The sequence below is a fragment of the Rhinatrema bivittatum genome, chromosome 2 (assembly GCF_901001135.1).
Source record: "Rhinatrema bivittatum chromosome 2, aRhiBiv1.1, whole genome shotgun sequence".
Classification (NCBI taxonomy): Eukaryota; Metazoa; Chordata; class Amphibia; order Gymnophiona; family Rhinatrematidae; genus Rhinatrema; species Rhinatrema bivittatum.
The window spans coordinates 521,284,566-521,303,233 of record NC_042616.1 but is presented as its reverse complement, the minus strand read 5'-3'; the positions used below and the strand labels follow the sequence as shown (position 1 = coordinate 521,303,233).

General features: G+C 42.9%; 1 protein-coding gene across 1 annotated transcript; it reads left to right on the top strand.

Annotated features, from left to right (window-relative positions):
• Positions 1–702: 702 nt before the first annotated feature.
• On the top strand, positions 703–14,991 carry PRL (prolactin). The gene is made up of 5 exons (XM_029592683.1): positions 703–733; positions 1,136–1,317; positions 3,543–3,650; positions 14,504–14,683; positions 14,800–14,991. The coding sequence occupies exons 1-5, from the start codon at positions 703–705 to the stop codon at positions 14,989–14,991; spliced, it is 693 nt and encodes a 230-aa protein (XP_029448543.1).
• Positions 14,992–18,668: the final 3,677 nt, after the last annotated feature.

Here is an 18,668-nt window from a genome sequence, read left to right as displayed (position 1 = left end):
TTCCACCTCTCTAAATGTGTTAAACTAAAGCTCGGCATTATGGACAATTTCCTCTCTCACCCTCAAGCCCCCCCCCCCCCCCCCCCCCCCCAAAAGATTAGGAACAAAGTTTCAGGCCTGTTGGCCTGATAAGCAGCCCTTAACCCCTCTCCCCCTTAGCACCCTTCTCTCAACTGAATCCTAACCGAAACCCTCTTGCCCCAGACAGCACTCTCAAAAACCTCCCAGGCAGCTGGGATCATGGTACCATTGTACCAAGCCTGGCAGCTTCTACCATTGTTATCAGAGTATTAGTCTGACAATAACTCTGTCTTAGCAGGATAAAATGTATTCAGTTAAAGGGGCAAGTCATTTGAACCACAGGATTTATCTGGAGATAACTCTAAAGTTACCTGGACAAACTCCTTTGAAAATCAATCTCTCTCTCTCTCTCCATATATATATATATATATATATATATAAATCCAAAAATATAGTCTCTGGGATGGGAATGTCTCCCAGAATGCCAAATTCCTTGATCAGCAATATGCATTTTTAAGACTGCTTTGGAATTTGTTTTAATGATGCAGCTTAACTAATTAAGCAGCTAACATAGATCTGCATGCAACTCTGCCCACTGAATGTTCACATGTAATGAAACTAGATGCCCAAATATCACAAATTAAATATTTCTTTATTCAATAAAATATAATGCTTGTTAAAATGTCAAATGAACCTGAAGCCAATTTCAAATGTGTGATTTCTAATGTACATGTTCCTTGTATGTAGATATCCATTTATTTATTTCAATTATTATAACAAACCTATCCTTAGAGGTGCTTAGGCTGTGAGGCAACCACTGTATTTGAAGACAATCAGAAATTACATATTAATAAAAATTAAATATCAAAACCTAATCTAATAGGATGAATAGTCATTAAGGGTCATCATCACATCAAAAACCTTTTTTGAAAACATTGGTAATAATCCAGCATCATAACATATGGATAAAATAAAAATAATGCAAAATAAATACTTAAATACATTTTCATTTTTTATGAAATAGACATCACTGTATAGCAAAAGATTAAGCAAACCTTTTCACTATGCATATAACCCTTGATTTGTATGTGATTTTTTTTTTTCACCCAAGCAGGTATTCTGCTGATGATTCTACTAGTATCTAACATGTTTCTAGCAAAAAACGGAGTGAACTCTTTGCCAATCTGCCCTAATGGGGCTATCAACTGCCAGATCTCCACTGGTGACCTCTTTGATCGTGCAGTGAAACTCTCACATTACATCCACTCGCTCTCTTCTGAAATGTTCAGTGAATTTGTGAGTATTGAATATCTTATTGAAATGGTCTTGACCTGCAAATTTCAGTCAGGAGCTAGCAATAAATAAATTCAGTATATTCATTTTCTACAACAGTGAAAAACAGTATAACACAAGATGATACAGTTCAGTTGCTGAGCAATATAGAACATAAGAACATAAATTACCATACGGGGTCAGACCAAGGGTCCATCAAGCCCAGCATCCTGTGTCCCACAGTGGCCAATCCAGGTTACAAGTACCCAGCAGCATCCCGACATTAAATAGATCCCATGCTTCTAACCCAATAATAAGAAGTGGCTATTCCCCAAGTCTACTTGGTTAATAGCAGTTAATGGACTTCTCTAGGAACTTGTCCAAACCTTTTTTAAACCCAGCTATGCTAACTGCCATAACCACATCCTCTGGCAATTAATTCCAGAGATTAACTGTGCACTGAGTGAAAAAGAATTTTCTGGTTTTAAATGTGCTACTTGCTAACTTCATAGAGTGCCCGCTAGTCCTATTATCTGAAATGAGTAAATGTGGATCAGTGATTTACTTCTAGTCCTTTCAAGATTTTATTTAAAATAATTTATCCACCACCACTCCAAAGATCATGACGATTTTAAAGACCTCTATCATATCCCCCCCTCCCCCACCGACCCACATCAGCCGTCTTCTCCAATCTGGACAAAAAGAAATCCTTTAATCAAAGCAATTTCATAGAGATTCTTCCTAGCACCATATAAAAAAAAAAAAAAGCATATGGAACAAAATAGTGAACCACAGTTTGTGCTACTGTAAAACCTAATGGGGGTGATGTAATAGGTAGCTAGTAAATGTAATAAAGCAATCAGAGGAAGCTAAGAATATAATTGATTGCTTAAGTAGAGGTATCAGCAAGAAAAGGAGGGAATATTGCATGGCAAGACCCCATCTTGTGAATTGCGTTCATTTCTGAAGACTGTATCTTCATGAGGACATCAAGAAGATGGAATCAGTTCACAAAAAAGTTACTAAAATGATATAAAGTCTGCAATAAAAACCCTACAAAAAGAGACTTAAGTCACTTGAAATGCACTCACTGGAGTAAAGAAAGGCAATGGGGGATATGATAGAAGCAGTCAATTATTCATAGGCTTCAATACAGTATAAATTAGGTAGAGATGAGCTTTGTTTTTCTGGCTCAGGTCGGGTTTCAGTTTCGGTGCTTCGTGCTTTCGGTGCCGGTGCCGGTGCTGGACTGGTATCAAAATGGCGCCGATCGCCTTTGCCCTCTCTATGTCACAGGGAGCGACGGTCGCTCCTTGTGACAAAGTGAGGGCAAAGGCGATCAGCGCCATACTGGCAGTCGATCGCCTTTACCCTCACTAAGTCACAGGGAGCGACCGTCGCTCCCTGTGACATAGTGAGGGCAAAGGCGATCGGCGCCATTTTGAAATCAGTCCAGCACCGGCACCGAGGGTATGATTGAAGGGATGGCTCCCAGACCCCCCGCTAGACCACCAGGTACATGTAAAAGAATTTTGGGGGGGTCGGGAGGGTGGGAGAATCAAAGGGGTAATTTGTAAAGGGTCGGGGTGGGTTATTTTTTATCGGGCCATCGGCACCATTTTTATCAGTGGTAGCCAAAATGGCGCCGATGGCCCGAGAGCGGGAGATTGCGCCGGGACACCCCCCCCCCCAATTGGACCACCAGGTAATTTAACATTTTAGGGGGGGTTCGGGAGGGTGGGAGAGCAAAGGGGTCATTTGTAAAGGGTCGGGGTGGGGTTTTTTTTATCTGCTCAGGCCTCACTAAAAAATTAAAGATGTGAATTGGAATCGGAACCGATTCCAATTCACATCTCTAACGATCCGATTTTTTTTTCCCTCCATCCGAACCTGATCGTTAAAACGATCGGGCACACGATTCACATCTCTAGAGATTAGCGCATCCAAAACATGTGCCCAAACAAATGCATGGCCAGTCGCACTCTTCACATATAAATTCCTTGTAGATGATGCTATTAGCTATTACACCCTGATGCAAAAAAAATTGCTGGGTTCCCACCACATACGTTTTAATGTGGCAGATTTAACTCCAGCCCCAGAGATGGCGTTAAGTCAATCTGCAAGTTAAGAGCTCATGAGAAATTTAAAAGTACTGTCCTCTGTGATTGACATTGCCTAGGTCATTAAAAATAAAAGCCCACCCCTAGTTATTTTTCCTCTTCATGATGTTTTTCTATACTCATCTGTAGGATGAACGCTATGCCCAAGGTCGGGGGTTCATAACAAAGTCCATCAATGCCTGCCATACTTCTTCCCTGAACACTCCAGAAGATAAGGTGCAAGCACAACAGATTCAAGTAAGTCTTATTCCTGTTTTCACAAAAATACTGTACATTAACAGAAGAGAAGAAAAAAATATGATGCTCTGTTATAGATATACAGAGGTGAAATTATAAAGTGACATTAAATAGATAAAAAGAGCTAAATTGCACATTTTCTGGAATCTATTATACATTCGTAAAGAGAAATAAGTTAATGGGACTGACTGTGATCTGGATGTATTACTTGCTGGCATATTGTACAAAAATATAGGTGTACATTTGGTGGCCTGCAGGACGTCCCTGCAGGCTGCCCCATTCACCCCTGATGCTGCGAACAACCAGGCCTCCCCTCTGTGTTGGGACCCCAGTGGAGCTCTTGGGCGCAGCAGCAGGCCACGTCTGCTGATTTAAAGGGCCTGTGGCGGGAAAAGGCTGCAGTGTCCTTAGATGATATCACCAGCCGCTGCTCTATAAAAGGTCCATTTGGACGTCCTTACTTTTCCTCAACAACCGGTCTCCTGTATCTTTGTGTGTATTGCTGCTTCCTGCGTTCCTGTTTCCTTCCTCATCTTTATAGCCCAGTCTTGCCTCGTCTCTCCAGCCTGTCCTGCTTCATCATATCCAGTTCCTTCTGCCTGCCCTGCTGTGTCAGTCCTGCTCTTCATCTCCCAGCCTCCCCTTCGACTGACCTTTGCCTGGATATTGACCATTCCTGTTTACCACCTGCCTCAGACTCTTGCCTGGACATTAACAATTTGTATTTGCCACCTGCCTTTGACCCTTGCCTAGGCACTTACCATTCTTGTTTGCCACCTGCTGCCTGCCTCTGACTCTACCCTGGCCCTAGATAAATGCCTACACAATTTCCAAGAGACTCTCACCTAATACCTGCTGTCTCCGAGAACCCAAGGGCTCAAACCAAGAGGATATGGTTGGTATAGGTGAAGCTCCAATCCAATCTCTTTCCTGTGCTGTTCCACCAGCTGTCAGTGAAAGACAATTGGTCCTACCCTGTAGGCTGAGCCAAACTCACCACAGCAGCAAAGTTCCTTTCTGCTGGAAAGACTCACACTCTGCATGAATGCCCTGACCCCTGCATCGGCTCCTCTTCCAGTGGCTCCACCTCATTCTAGCCCTGCTTCTCCCCATAGACTAGTTCCTCAGCTTTTGACACCATCACACTACTATGGAGATCTCAAAGAATGCCACAACTTCATCAACTTATGCCATATGCATTTTGTACTTTAGTCCATGTTCTTCCCAACCGATCATTCCAAAATGACATACATCTTATCACTACTGGATGGCACCACATTGGCTTGGGAAGCTCATGAGCATGACAACTTTATGCTCATGAGTTTCCCAGATTTTCTTCAACAGTTTAGGCTAATTTTTAAGAACCAGGTAGAATGACAGCTGGGCTGCTTTGGATCCGGCAGGGTTCACAAACTCTTGGAAAATATTCCATACAGTTCCACACCCTTTCATCTGAACTGCACTGGGGAGAGGACAGTCTAGCCACCATATTTTTGCAAGGCCTTTCAAGCAGAATAAAAGATGAATTGGCTGGCCAAGTCATTCCCACAACATTGGAAGCTTTGATCTCATTGTCTGGTAGCATTCATCTCTACTTTCAAGAAAGAGCTCAGGAGAATAAGGCTATCTGACATCATGTAGTATTGGCTCCTTGTTTCCAGTCTCCTCTGGTCTAGGTAATGTCTTCAGAATCAAAGGTTCTGGAGGAGCCCATGCAGCTGGGCTGAATTAAGCTCTCTCCCCAGCAAAACCTTGGAGAAGGCAGTTGGTATTGTGCCTATACTGTGCAGGGCATGGACATGTGGTATCACAGTGCCCTGAGAAACTGGGAAACTCCCATGGCTAAAAGTGATTGGGAAGGCAACTCTAGGCCAAACACTCTCCTCCCTCCAACTACTGGATCCCATCTCAATTTTCACAGAACATGACCAACTTGATATGGAGGCCCTTCTAGATTACAGATCGGGCAAAAAGTTCATTGACCAAGCTCTGGTCCATCAACACCAGATGCCTATCATCATCCTGGAACATCTAGTAACATTCTCCTCAGTATATGGGATCCTCTCCCAGGCTACCTCATGGAAATAACAATTCCACTCACTCTTCAGACTGGCCTTCTCTTCAAGGAGACCATCTCTTTTCATGTTATTCCATGAGCTGTGAATCCTGTTATCCTGGATCTCGCCTGACTTCAACAACACCAGCCGGTTATGAAGTGGGTCTCTTTGTGTTGGCACAATGGGGTTCCATCTGCTTCACCAGTTGTGTAACCTCTGTTCGTCCATTTACCCAGTTGACACTGGCTGCCACCATACAGGGCTCCTGCTGCAGTAGATGACTTCTACAATGTCTTCTCTAAGCAGCAGGCCAAACCCCTGCCCCCGCAATGCTTCTAGTACTGTGGCATAGACCTTCTCCCAGACAAAGTTCCTCCACAGGGAAGAGTCTACCATTATCTGTCCCATAAACTGAGACCATAAGTCAGTATAGCAAGGATAACTTGGCAAGGGTCTTTATTTGGACTTCTTCTTCTCCTGCTGAAGCAGGTTTATTCTTAGTGAGCAAGAAGGATGACACTCTGGCCCTGTATTGATTACAGGGACCTGAATGCCATCACAAAAAAGAACTGATATACCCTACCACTCATCTTTGAGCTTTTTGATCACCTGCAAGGAGCTAAGATCTTCACTAAACTAGATCTATAGAGAACATACTGACGTATTTGCATTTGGGAAGAAGATTAGTAGAAAAACATGTTCAGTACTCAAGATGGGCATTATGAGTATTTAGTCATGCTATTTAGACTCTGCAATGCCCATCGGTATTCCAAAAAATGATAAATGAAATTTAACGAGACCTCCTGTATTTCTATGTAGTGGTATCTCAATGACATACTCATCTACTCCCAATCTCTGACTCAATACCGGGAGTGTGTTAAACAAGTGCTACATGGCTATGAGACAATCATCTGTATACACAACTTGAAAAATGTCTTTTAGAGCAAGAACAACTCCCCTTGTTGTGGTATATCACTTCTTGAACCAGCTTCCATTTGGATCCTGCAAAGCAAACAAACATCCTAGATTGGCCCCAACCAGTCAGCCTTCAGGCTCTACAGTGCTTTCTAGGATTCATTAACTACTACTGCCAATGTATTCCAGAGTGTTCAACCCTTTCAGCGCCTCTTACTGCCTTAACCAGAAAGGAAGCAGACACTGGTGTTGGTCCAATGAATCCATTGATGCCTTCCAGGCTCTCAAACAAGCCTTATCCCAGGGACCTTGCCAATGGCAACCAAACCCTAATCATCTCTTCATCCTGGAGGTAGATGCCTATACCCTTGGGGTAGAGGCTGTCCTTGGTTAACACAGTGACAAAGGAAGCTTCCTGCTAAATTCTTTTCTCTCCAGAAAGTTGTCTCTGGCCGAGAGGAATTACACAATTGGGGATCATGAGCTCCTCGCAGTGAAACTGGTGCTCGAAGAATGGAAGACTCTGATAGAGTGGGAAAAACACCGGACCACAATCTACTCTGTGACAAAGTGGGATTGGGAAAAACACCGGACCACAATCTACTCAGTGACAAAGGAAGCCTCCTTCTAAATTCCTTTTTCTCCAGAAAGTTCTCTCTGGCCAAGAGGAATTACACAATTGGGGATCATGAGCTCCTCGCAGTGAAACTGGTGCTCGAAGAATGGAAGACTCTGATAGAGTGGGAAAAACACTGGACCACAATCTACTCTGACCATAAGAATCTGGAATACCTTCAACAAGTGCAGCAGCTTAACCCCAGACAGGCCCGATAGTTCTTCTTCTTCAATTGGTTTGATTTTGATCTCCATTACTGACCAGCAGCTAGGAATCAAAAAACAGATATCCTTTCCTGCTCCTTTCAAATAGAAGATGCTACACAGATGCCTCAACACATCATCAACTCTGTGAAGGTCATTGTTGCTGTTGCTACAATAATACCCCTGAGGAAGATGGTAGTACTCAAGTGTCTTCAAGAACAGATATTAAAATATACTCATGATTCTCCCCTGGTAGGACATTCTGGAGTAGTCTGTAACTTGAACTCCTTCAGTACCACTATTGGTGACCACAAGTAAGTATGGCTGCGAAGAGCTGCGTGGAATCTTGCTCTGTCTGTTACAGTCATTGCCAACCTGCAAGGAAACCTGGAACCACTTGTTCTCTGATTTTATCATGGACCTCCCTCTGTCTCATGGCTACACCATGATATGGATTATAGTTTACAGATTCTTTAAGGTGGCACATATTGTTCCTCTCCCAGACTTGCCTTCTGCTCCTGAGTTAGTCTGCCTCTTCATCCAGCATGTCTTCCGTTTACATGGATTACCCTCTCATATCTTGTCAGATAGAGGTGTCCAGTTCATGGCTTGATATTGGAAGGGTCTTTGAAATAATTTGGCATTACCCTGGATCTCACCACAGCCTACCATCCTCAAGGGAATGGCTGAACAGAGACAATCAGGCCTTCAAAACCTTCCTTCACCTATACAGTATGTCAATGAGAGACAAGAAGATTGGTCCATTCCCCTAATCTGGGCTGAGTTTTTCACACAGCAGTCATGTCAGTAGTGTCACTGGCGTTTCCCCATTCCAGGTTGTTCACAGCAAGCACCCTCAAGTTCTACGACTATCTCTCTCTGTGACCTGTCTGGCAGCCTGCCTTATAGCCCAGGAGCTCCAGGATCTGTGACTACAAACCAGCTGGTTTATTTCTAAGGAAGCAACACAGACTAAGAAACACACTGATAAGAGACGTAGACCAGCTCTACAATTCTATGTTGGAGACTTGGTGTGGTTAAGCACGCAGAATCTGTGTCTCTGAGTTTCATCCCTTTGTTTGGCACCCAGATTTATAGGTCCTTTTCTGGACTTGCTTCAAACAGGACTTGTGACATATCAGCTCAAACTCCTAACCATGTTAAGGATACATAACATGATCCATGTTTACTTGGTGAAACCCGTGGTCCCCTCTCGAAAGCCCCCAAGACATGCAGAGATAACTTCTGAAAAAGACTCCGACTAAGAGGTACAGGAGATCTTGGACTCCTGCAGATAACGCAATAAGCTGAAATATCTTTGTATGGAAAGATAACAACCCAGAAGAGAATTCCTGGGAGCCAGCAGTCAGTCTTCATGCACCTTTCTTAGGAGAAGCATTCCATTATCACTTTCCCCAAAAGCCAAAGCCCAGGACCTTGAGAAAGGGGCTTAAGAGGGGGGTTACTGTTACATTTGGTGGTCTGCTGGACTTCCCCTCAGGCTGTCATACTCTCCCCCAATACCACAAATTGCAGGTCCTCCCTTCTGCGGCAGGACCACACTGGAGCTCTCAGGCATAGCAGGACGCCTCCAGAACCACTGCCTCTGCCTTTTCCCATAGGCGCATGCGCGCCCGAAGTTTGCTAATTTAAAGGACCCGCAGCGGAAAAAGGTTGCAGCTTCCTTAGATGACATCACCAGCTGCTGTCCTATAAAAGGGCCCTGAGGACGTCCCTACTTCGTCTCAGCAATTGATCGCCTGCACTGCTGTGTGTAGTGTATGTTGCTGCTTCTTGCGTTCCTGTTTCCTGTCTCATTTCACCAGCCAAGCCTTGCCTCATCTCTACAGCCTGTCCTGCTTTGTTTTATCCAGTTCCTTCTTCCTCCCATTCTGCCCTGCCTTGTCAATCCTGCTCCTCGTCACCCAGCCTCCCCTCAAACTGATTTCTGGCCCTTACCCTTTCCTGGAAACTGACCAGTCTTGTTTGCCACCCATCTTTGATCCTAGTCTGGCCCTGGAAAAACACCTATGCCATTTTCACAGACTCTAGCCTAAGACCTGCCAGCCTCTTGGAACCCAAGGGCTAAACCTAAGGGGAAAGGGGTTGGTATAGGTGATGTTCCAGTTTAGTGTCTTTCCTGATTAGCTCTGCAGCTGTTGGTGAAGGCCTTCGGGGCCTACCCCATAGGCTGAGACCATCTCATCTTAGCAGCAAGGGTCCACACATCTTACAATAGGTCATTGGTTAACGTATTCTGCTGCATATTGTATAACTCTCCATAGAAGAAAAATCTAGAGGTCCATATTCAAAAGCCATTTGGATGGATAACTCAAAGGTTATCCATCTAAATGGCTAAAGTGGCATTTTAAAAGACTTAGGAATCTAAATTATATCCCTATAATGTACTTTGGGGCTAGAACTCAGTCACATATGTCAGGGCATTCCAGAGACGGGCGGAGTTGGGGAGGAGCAGAGCTAGCTACATAAGTGAAGTGGATAACTCCGATATTCAAAGTAGCCATTTAACTTATGCTACTAACTCTGGTTGTGCCACTGACCTGTCCTAAAGTTAGCCACTTAAACATATGTACCTAACTCTAAAAGAGCCAGGTATTTTCAGCATCATAACTGTGCTGCTGAATGTACCCTGCTATTTAACCGGATAGGTTTATCTGGCTAACTAGCTGAGCTGCTCAGTGGTTGAATATTGCCCCCTAAAGATTGGGGTAGATTTTAAAACAGCGCGCCTTCGCGTACTTTTGTTGGCGCATCAGGCGCCAACAAAAGTACGCTGGATTTTAGTAGATACACGCGTAGCCGCGCGTATCCGCTAAAATCCTGGATCGGCACGCGCAAGGCTGCTGATTTTGTGTAGTCGGCGCGCGCCGAGCCGCGCAGCCTGCCGCCGTTCCCTCCAAGGCCGCTCCGAAATCGGAGCGGCCTCGGAGGGAACTCGCTTTCGCCCTCCCCTCACCTTCCCCTCCCTTCCTCTATCTAACCCACCCCCCCCCCGGCCCTATCTAGACCCCCTCCTACCTTTGTCGAGGGATTTACGCCTCCCGGAGGGAGAAGTAAATCCCCGCGCGCCAGCGGGCCGCTAGCGCGCCGAGACGCAACCTGCGGGCGGTTCCGGAGGGCGCGGCCACGCCCCCGGACCGCCCCGGGCCAAAACCATGCCCCCAGGCCCACCCCCTAAACGCTGCGTCCCGCCCCCAAAACGCCGCGCCGATCCGACACGCCCCCGACATGCCCCCCTCGAAAAACCCCGGGACTTACGCGAGTTCCGGGGCTCTGCGCGCGCCGGTAGGCCTATGGAACATAGGCGCACCGGCGAGCAGGGCTTTTAAAATCCGCCCCACAATCTACAAAATCTAAAATGAATCTGAAAGCCTCAAAGCAGATTCAACAATGTGATGGAACCTACTTCAGATATTCTGAAGAGCAGAGAGTGAATTTACAAAATTTGAAAATCTCCTCAAATGCGAGTTCAAAATCCATTCAATCTTTTACATCTAATTTTAAAATATCCATATTTTTCTAATTTTATGGGAAAGCTGCATATTTTCTCTCAAATTGATTTTTGAAAGATTTGTACATTTCTAGCCACTCCTTGTCTTTTCATGGAAAAGAACACAAAATGCACATAAGAGGTTTAAATGGATTTCACGCCACTCTTTAAAATGGAATCTGAATGCTAAATTACTACAACTAGGATCTCAGGTGTAGTCAGCTTTTTGAAGAACTCTTTGGGGCAGATTTTCAAAGGGGTATGCGCTTAAGATAAGCGCGTAACCCCCGAAAAGCTGCCCCTTCCACCCCCTGCATGCGCCGAGCCTATGTTGCATAGGCTCGGCGGTACGCGCAAGCCCCGGGATGCGCGTAAGTCCCGGGGCTTTCCTAGGGCAGGAGCGTGTCAGGGGCATGTTGGGGGCGTGTCGCAGCCGGTGCGTCATCGGGGGGCATTCCGGGGGTGCACCCGGCGCAAACAAGAGTATGCCGGATTTTAATAGATACGCACGTAGCCGCGCATATCTTTTAAAATCTGGGGTTGGCGCGCACAAGGCTGCGCAAAATTGGCAGCCTCTGGACCAGCCCCCGGACCGGAACATGGCGCGCCGGCAGCCAGCCCGCGCGTGCAAGTTACGCCTGCCTTGGGCAGGCGTAACTTTTGAAATAAAGGTAAGGGGGAATTAGTTAGGGCTGGGGGGCAAGTTAGTTAGAGGAAGGAAAGGGAAGGTGGGGGGCGACGGAAAGAAAGTTCCCTTGGAGGCCGCTCCAATTTCTGAGCGGCCTCTGAGGGAACGGAGGTAGGCTGCGCTACTCGGCGAGCGCAGGCTGCCAATTTTGCGCAGCCTTGCGCGCGCCAACCCCGGATTTTAAAAGATACGCGCGGCTACGTGCGTATCTATTAAAATCCGGCATACTCTTGTTTGCGCCGGGTGCGCAAACAAAAGTACGCGCACGCTTACTTTTTTAAAATATGCCCCTTTATCTAATTCATTTCTTTCTTCATTGATAGGTTCCAAAATTCTAGAAACACCTTGAATAACTGAAAGCTAACGTAGTCAGAATTTCCATAGTCAAAGCAATAGTCAAACAAAATCAGTTGCACAAGACACCACCTAGCTTTATTTATGTTCACTCACAAGTCCATAGAATGTTATTACAAATAATGTTATCACAATATGATAATGTTTCGAGATGTTATGGTGCTGAGGGTATAAATATCATACACATGATGCATATTACTGTATCATGACACGGAGCATAAAGTAAAATATAGAAGATTAAAACAAGCACTGTCTCATTAAAGCATTAAAACAATGCCTTATGCTGTATCTAATACCCCTATTGCAAAGTAAATGCATTTGTCTTTTCTTTACTCAAGAGTAGTGATCTAAGGGCCCAGTAGTTCAATGGATTATTAATATACTACTTTCGCAATTCTGGCATGTCTTGAAACTTGGCCTAGATCTATAAGAAATGAGTTTGGCTGTCTCAAACTAGTTATTAGCGGTCACCTAATGGTTGGAAAGACAAGTCTGTTTTAGACCTCACTTATTTTACCTCCTGTAGAGAAACCTTGAGCTGAAGGATACAGATCCTGGCATGACAGTGGGTTTTTCTTTTCAAAACAGTTAAAATGAGTATTATTTTTAATAGAGTAATATCTGTCTAGATTATCCAGATGACTTCAGCATATAGAGGTGTTTTGTAAATACATATTTTTAGTGGTAGCACTAGAAAATAATACATGTAGTACTGACATCAAAATATTTCATAAAGTTTGGTACAGCACAGTATAATATTCATATAATGGTTAGTATAGTTCAAGAATGAGAAGCAATAAAATTAGTTATGCTCAAGGGGTAATCAGAATCAGAGATGCCCTTTGTATTCTTATATTTCATTTAAACATAACCCATATGATTGTTAAAACAGATGTTATAAGGCCAATATTCAGCGCCATTTGTCTGGCTAAGATCAGTCTTAACACAAACAGCCCAATCTACTAGAAACCGGGAGTAGCAATACCAACACAAATGAGGTTTCCAGATCAGTCATACAATTTATAAACGCCAAATATTATGTAGAACAATTTTTATATATGTAGGACCACTACCGACTGGATCTGCCAATCAGTCAGACCCAATATAGGAGAAGTCACATTACTTTATTTAATCTCCGGAAGAGTGATCTTCCGGAGATGGAGCCAGAGCGACTCCATCAAGAGGCATCCACACCAGATCCCTAGAGGATTTTTTCCTATGGAGTTATCCAGATCCTTTGAAAGTTGGTCGGACAGCAGCATCTTACATCCCTGAGGAAAGACAATATGTCTGAAACACGGATCGTTCATGTCGGGACCATCGTTGGAAACTGGACAACACATACCAACATCTATGGGGGAAGTCTGAATTTTACTCCCTTTAGTTTACAATAGAGACTTTATAGCCTTTAAAACACAGTGCATATAAAAATAGTTTGATGCTCACATTACGGAAGATGTTCAAGTTTACAGAGGTGAATAATTTCAATATATAAAAAACTTAAAAAATCCACAGGAGGAGGAGGACAGTTAATGATTATACACCACAAAAACAGTGGTGCGGAGACACCAACAAGTTTATATGAAACTTTCCTCCAATTCCACTATAATTTTAACATAAAATACACATAAATACACATTTAATCCATATATACATTTTATAGAGCAGGTGTCAAAAATTTTTTTCAAATATCAAAAATTTTGTTTCAAATTTAAAATTTATAAATACTGACAAAATTATTTTATTCCAGCGATTGAGTAGTATCTCATGATTTGTTGTTCATAGTTTATAATTGCTGAAGCAGTGGCGTATTGATTTTTTCTAAGATCAGTCTTAGCCAAACAATTAGTGTGATTTGACATTTCAACTGCACTGACTGGCACTAAGATGGTCAGATAATTTTTATCCAACTAAAATGTTATTCAGATAACTTGGGAGCAGGGTGAGGATGTTTCAGGATGGAGTTGGCTACCTGGCTAAATTAATAGGATAAAGGACGATGAACAGTGTTATCCAGCTAGCATAGCCATATAACTTTAAGGCAGCCAATGAGATGTGCTAAAGTTAGCCGAATAAACTTATCTGGCTAACTTTAAGTTAGCTGGGGATATTCCTCAATGAACCCATGCAGCTGATTATCCTTGCAAAGTTAGCCAGGTAAGTTTATCTGGCTACATTTTCTAGCTGGTTTGCAGCTGAATACAGTCCTCTGTAAGACTTTCCCCCAACTACCCAAGGACCTTCAGTCAAAACCACTCCATTTGGAATGTTAACTTTTTTATCCTCTTCATCCACCAGTCCCAAGCTACACACATGCACAAAACCATTAAAAGGAGCAGCTTTACTGTTTAATTTTCAAATTTCTTCCAAAACACTGATACATTTTCAATTCAAACCAAGAGCAGTCTATTCTGGGAATGTTAAAACATTGTCCCTGTTTTCCCCCTCTGCATTTTCGTTGTCTTTGACATTACCATTTTCATTTTATTTCCTGTCTGTCAATCTTCAGCATGAAGACTTACTGAACTTAGTTCTAAGGGTACTACGTTCCTGGAATGACCCCTTAGTCCATCTGGTATCTGAAGTACAAGAGATCAAAGAAGCCCCAGACACAATCCTCTGGAAAGCAGTTGAGATTGAGGAACAAACAAAGAGGCTCCTAGAGGGAATGGAGAAAATAGTTAAGCGGGTAAGTAACATGTGGTCACTTTCCTCCTGTCCTTTCTCCTGTATTTTCATAGAACCTACAGTGGTGTCAATAAAAGTCAAATCTTCACTGTACTACATTTTCCTGTCGTTGATTAGGTTCATCCAGGTGACCTAGGGAATGACGTCTACTCACTGTGGTCAGGACCTCCATCTGTGCACGTCACAGATGAAGATTCTCGTCTCTTTGCTTTTTACACTCTGCTCCACTGCCTTCGCAGGGATTCACACAAGATTGACAACTACCTGAAACTCTTGAAGTGTCGTCTTATCCATGATAGCAGCTGTTAAGCCACCTTCCTGCCTTATCTAATTGTAATACTTTTTCTATTTATTTTTGTTTGGTTGTTTTGCCACTTTCTGTCTAAAGTTCTTTTAAATCTCTTACTGCATACAAAAATAATTTCTGATATAAAATTTTACAATATTTCAGTACTTTCCAAAGAAAAGAAACATTACATTTATTATTTCATACTTACAATAAAATCGTGTTAGCAAAGATCAATGTTAAGCTGTTTCTATGACAGGGTCTTCTTGGCTCCAAGCACATAATGTTTAAAAAAAAATTTCAGATAAGAAAAAATGAAATAAAAGCATGACTCAAAGTGGAAAAGCACTGTCAGTCTTGTTATACGTTTTAATGTTTGCTACTTCTTGAAAACTAAGGCCTCCATATATCCCAGGGATATTATAAGCATCCAGCATCAAACAAACTAGTAAGGAGTGGGCTCACTTTCTCACTAGTGGGACTACATGCTGCCTTATAGGAGATATGAGTTCAATTTCCAAGCCTAGCTTTTGTTCATTGAGTTGACAAGGGCTTGGGATGATAGGAAGATAGTGATCAGAACCTTGGTCATTTTGCAATGTTGACACTTAATGATCACATTCAGTGTGCGTATGTACCAGGTTTTGAAGGGAAACATGGTTGAAGGATCATCATTGCGTTGGCTAAGCTAGAGAAAAGCGGGAGTTTAAAATAGGAAGAAATTCCCAGGTGGTTTTGAATAAAGTCTTATGGCACAATAATACATTGGAGGAAGTTCTGAAACAATTGAAAACCAAAAGGGCGGGAGGAAGTTTACTGGGCCAAAAAATAAAGCTTGAACTAGGACTAGGGGATACCCTATGAGGCTAATTGGTAGCACATTTAAAATAATTCAGAGAATGTATTTCTTTTTCACTCAGCACCCAAAGTATGTAGTTTGTTGCTAGAGGATATGGTGAAAGCAGTTAGTGTAGCTGAGTTTAAAAAGGATTTAGACAAGTTCCAAAAGGACAAGTCTCTAAACCAATATTAGCCAAGCAGAATTTGGAAAGTGTCAGCTTATCCCTTGTTATAAGTAGGAAGGATTACATCTATTCTCTGGAAACCTATGGTGTACATATGATCTGGATTAACACTATTGGAGACGGGATGCTGCTGGGCTTGATGGACCTTTCTTCTGACTGTGATAACTTGGGTGATAGCAGCTTGGAAACAGCCAGAGAAATAAGGAGGCTGATTCTGGCTGTTCTGGTTTATTTACAGTGGAAAACCAAAATCAAAACAATCGGTGCATCTCACCTTAACTTCAAGTAACACATGGTCCTTAAACATAACAGGCTTTAGCATATAGTGGATCTCTGCTTGCTCCCCAAAGCCTCTTTATCCCTTCCAGGCCTAATGAGTTCTTAAACTCTGGAGAGGGGCTCCTCCCTTCTCCCAGGATTCCCTAGAGGTCTGGATTTTAAGGAGGATTTGGTGAGACAGCTGTGCTTGGTCCTTTAAAATAGTCTGAGGCAGTTTTCTATAGACTCCCTTACATTGACTCTTTGTGGAAAAACTGGTAGAAATTTTTAGTTTATTCATATGTTGAAAATTAATGCACCAATGACTCTTCAACATCAACTTAAAAATACAAATTGAAAAGTCAGATGACAGTGGTTAAGTGGCTGAGTGCAGCCTACAAGATAAGTGTTGCAATATTATATGAAGTTTGGATACTTAAATGTTATGAGCATGATGGGTCAAATTATTTTGAAAAAAAAAAAGAAAAAAATGGAACTATGATTACAAATTAGAAAGTGTTTTTTTCTTTGGTGAAAAGATTCCAGAGGTTGTTTTTTTTTTTACACATATGACTGTTTCTCTAAAAAAATGTCTGTAAAGGTTTAAATGATTTTTGGTGTGTTCAGCTGGTGATCATAATTTCTGTTATATCATTTCATTAGCCTTGTGGGAATTTCATTTCTGAGTGGTTAAGAGGTTACATAATAACAGTAATAATGGGCAGCTGAAAGTTGCAAATGTTGACTTGAGTAAGGGAATCATTAAAAAGCATGCAGGAGATATATTTACATGCACAGGATTTCCAGTGCATGCAGATTTAACCCATGCACACTCATTGTGGACTTCTTTAAAAGCCGACTGGCTGAGGGATCACCAGGACAGGTTTGGAAAGCTCTGGTATAGCCTTCACATAAGAAAAGAGTTTCCACAATAATAATCATTCAGTGAGCTATAATATTTATTTTCCTTATTTTGATTAATGAGTTAGAAATAGAGATTAGGATCAAAGGAGAAGTTAGGAAAGAAAATGTGGTCAACTTAGGAAAATAATAGTTATTCTGGAGAGGGCAGTCTCAGTTTCATCAACAGAGATCTTTGAAAACAGGCTGTATAGTCTTTTGGAGGCTTATGTGATCTTACAATCTTATGGGTAAATGAAAGTGAGAGCAAATAAGGAAATTAACGGCAAGAAATCTTTTAGGGAACAAAACCGATGCTTTGGCATGGGGTCCACTGTCTGCGTAAAAAGTCCTCTTTCTATTTATGCTGTTCCCTCAAACAGAATGCTGGACAAAATTATATGAAAGGGCTCGATGTCATCCCATCCATTCTATCATCCATGGGCCACAATGATTCTGCAAAAAAGGGACAAAAATCCACAAAATGTGACTACAGGAAGAATATATTAATATTTCAGATAAGTTTGAAAAACCAGAGACATTGGCTGTGTATATTCAGACAAACAAGCCTCAAAAATATTCCCATTTTACGGGACAAAAAGTCTCCACTGCTTTCGATATGAAACAGTTAAAGGTGTAGAAGGTTGATCACTCTCCATATCACCTCAACCCTTCACTTCTAACCCAACCAGCAACATAGACACATGGACTTAGGGAAAATAAGTAAAATGCCTGGTGGTTGATGGTACCAAAAAAAAAACCTTCAACGTCACCTCTCCTACAGTTTCAAAGTCACATACACACATAGTCACACACTCACATAGTCAAATCCCTCCTCATATTCCCCTCTCATCTGCTTTTCATGTGCAAGTCAGTAACCCACACACATTGCCCCCCACATACCATATGCAAAAGCTCCTACATACTAGGGATGTGAATCATATTTCTGACAATTGAAAATATCATACGATATTTTCAAAGTCGTCAGAAATTGGGGGCTCCCCGAAACTGATAGGAAAACCCCACGACAATGTTCGTGGGGTTCTCTTATCGTTGTGGGGGAGGGTGGGAAAAACGGCACACATAAACAAGCCCTAAACCCACCCGACCCTTTAAAACTGCTCCCTTAGGTTCCCCCACCCTCCCGACCCCCCCCCCCCCCAAAATGTTTTTAAATTACCTGGTGGTCCAGTGGGGGTCCCGGGAGCGATCTCCCACTCTCGGGCTGTCGGCTGCCATTAATAAAAATGGCACCAATGGCCCTTTGCCCTTACCATGTGACAGGGTATCTGTGCCATTGGCTGGCCCCTGTCACATGGTAGGAGCACTGAATGGCCCGCGCCATTTTTAAAGATGGCGCTGGCCATCCATTACTCCTACCATGTGACAGGGGCCGGCCAATGGCACGGATACCCTGTCACATGGTAAGGGCAAAGGCCATCGACGCCATTTTTATTAGTGGCAGCCGACGGCCCGAGAGCGGGAGATCACTCCCGGGACCCCACTGGACCACCAGA

Coding starts and splice junctions, on each gene's coding strand:
- PRL (XM_029592683.1), top strand. CDS start 703: ATGTCAAATGAACCTGAAGCCAATTTCAAAT. Junction 734..1,135: donor ACCTGAAGCCAATTTCAAAT/GTGTGATTTCTA, acceptor TCACCCAAGCAG/GTATTCTGCTGATGATTCTA. Junction 14,684..14,799: donor TGGAGAAAATAGTTAAGCGG/GTAAGTAACATG, acceptor GTCGTTGATTAG/GTTCATCCAGGTGACCTAGG.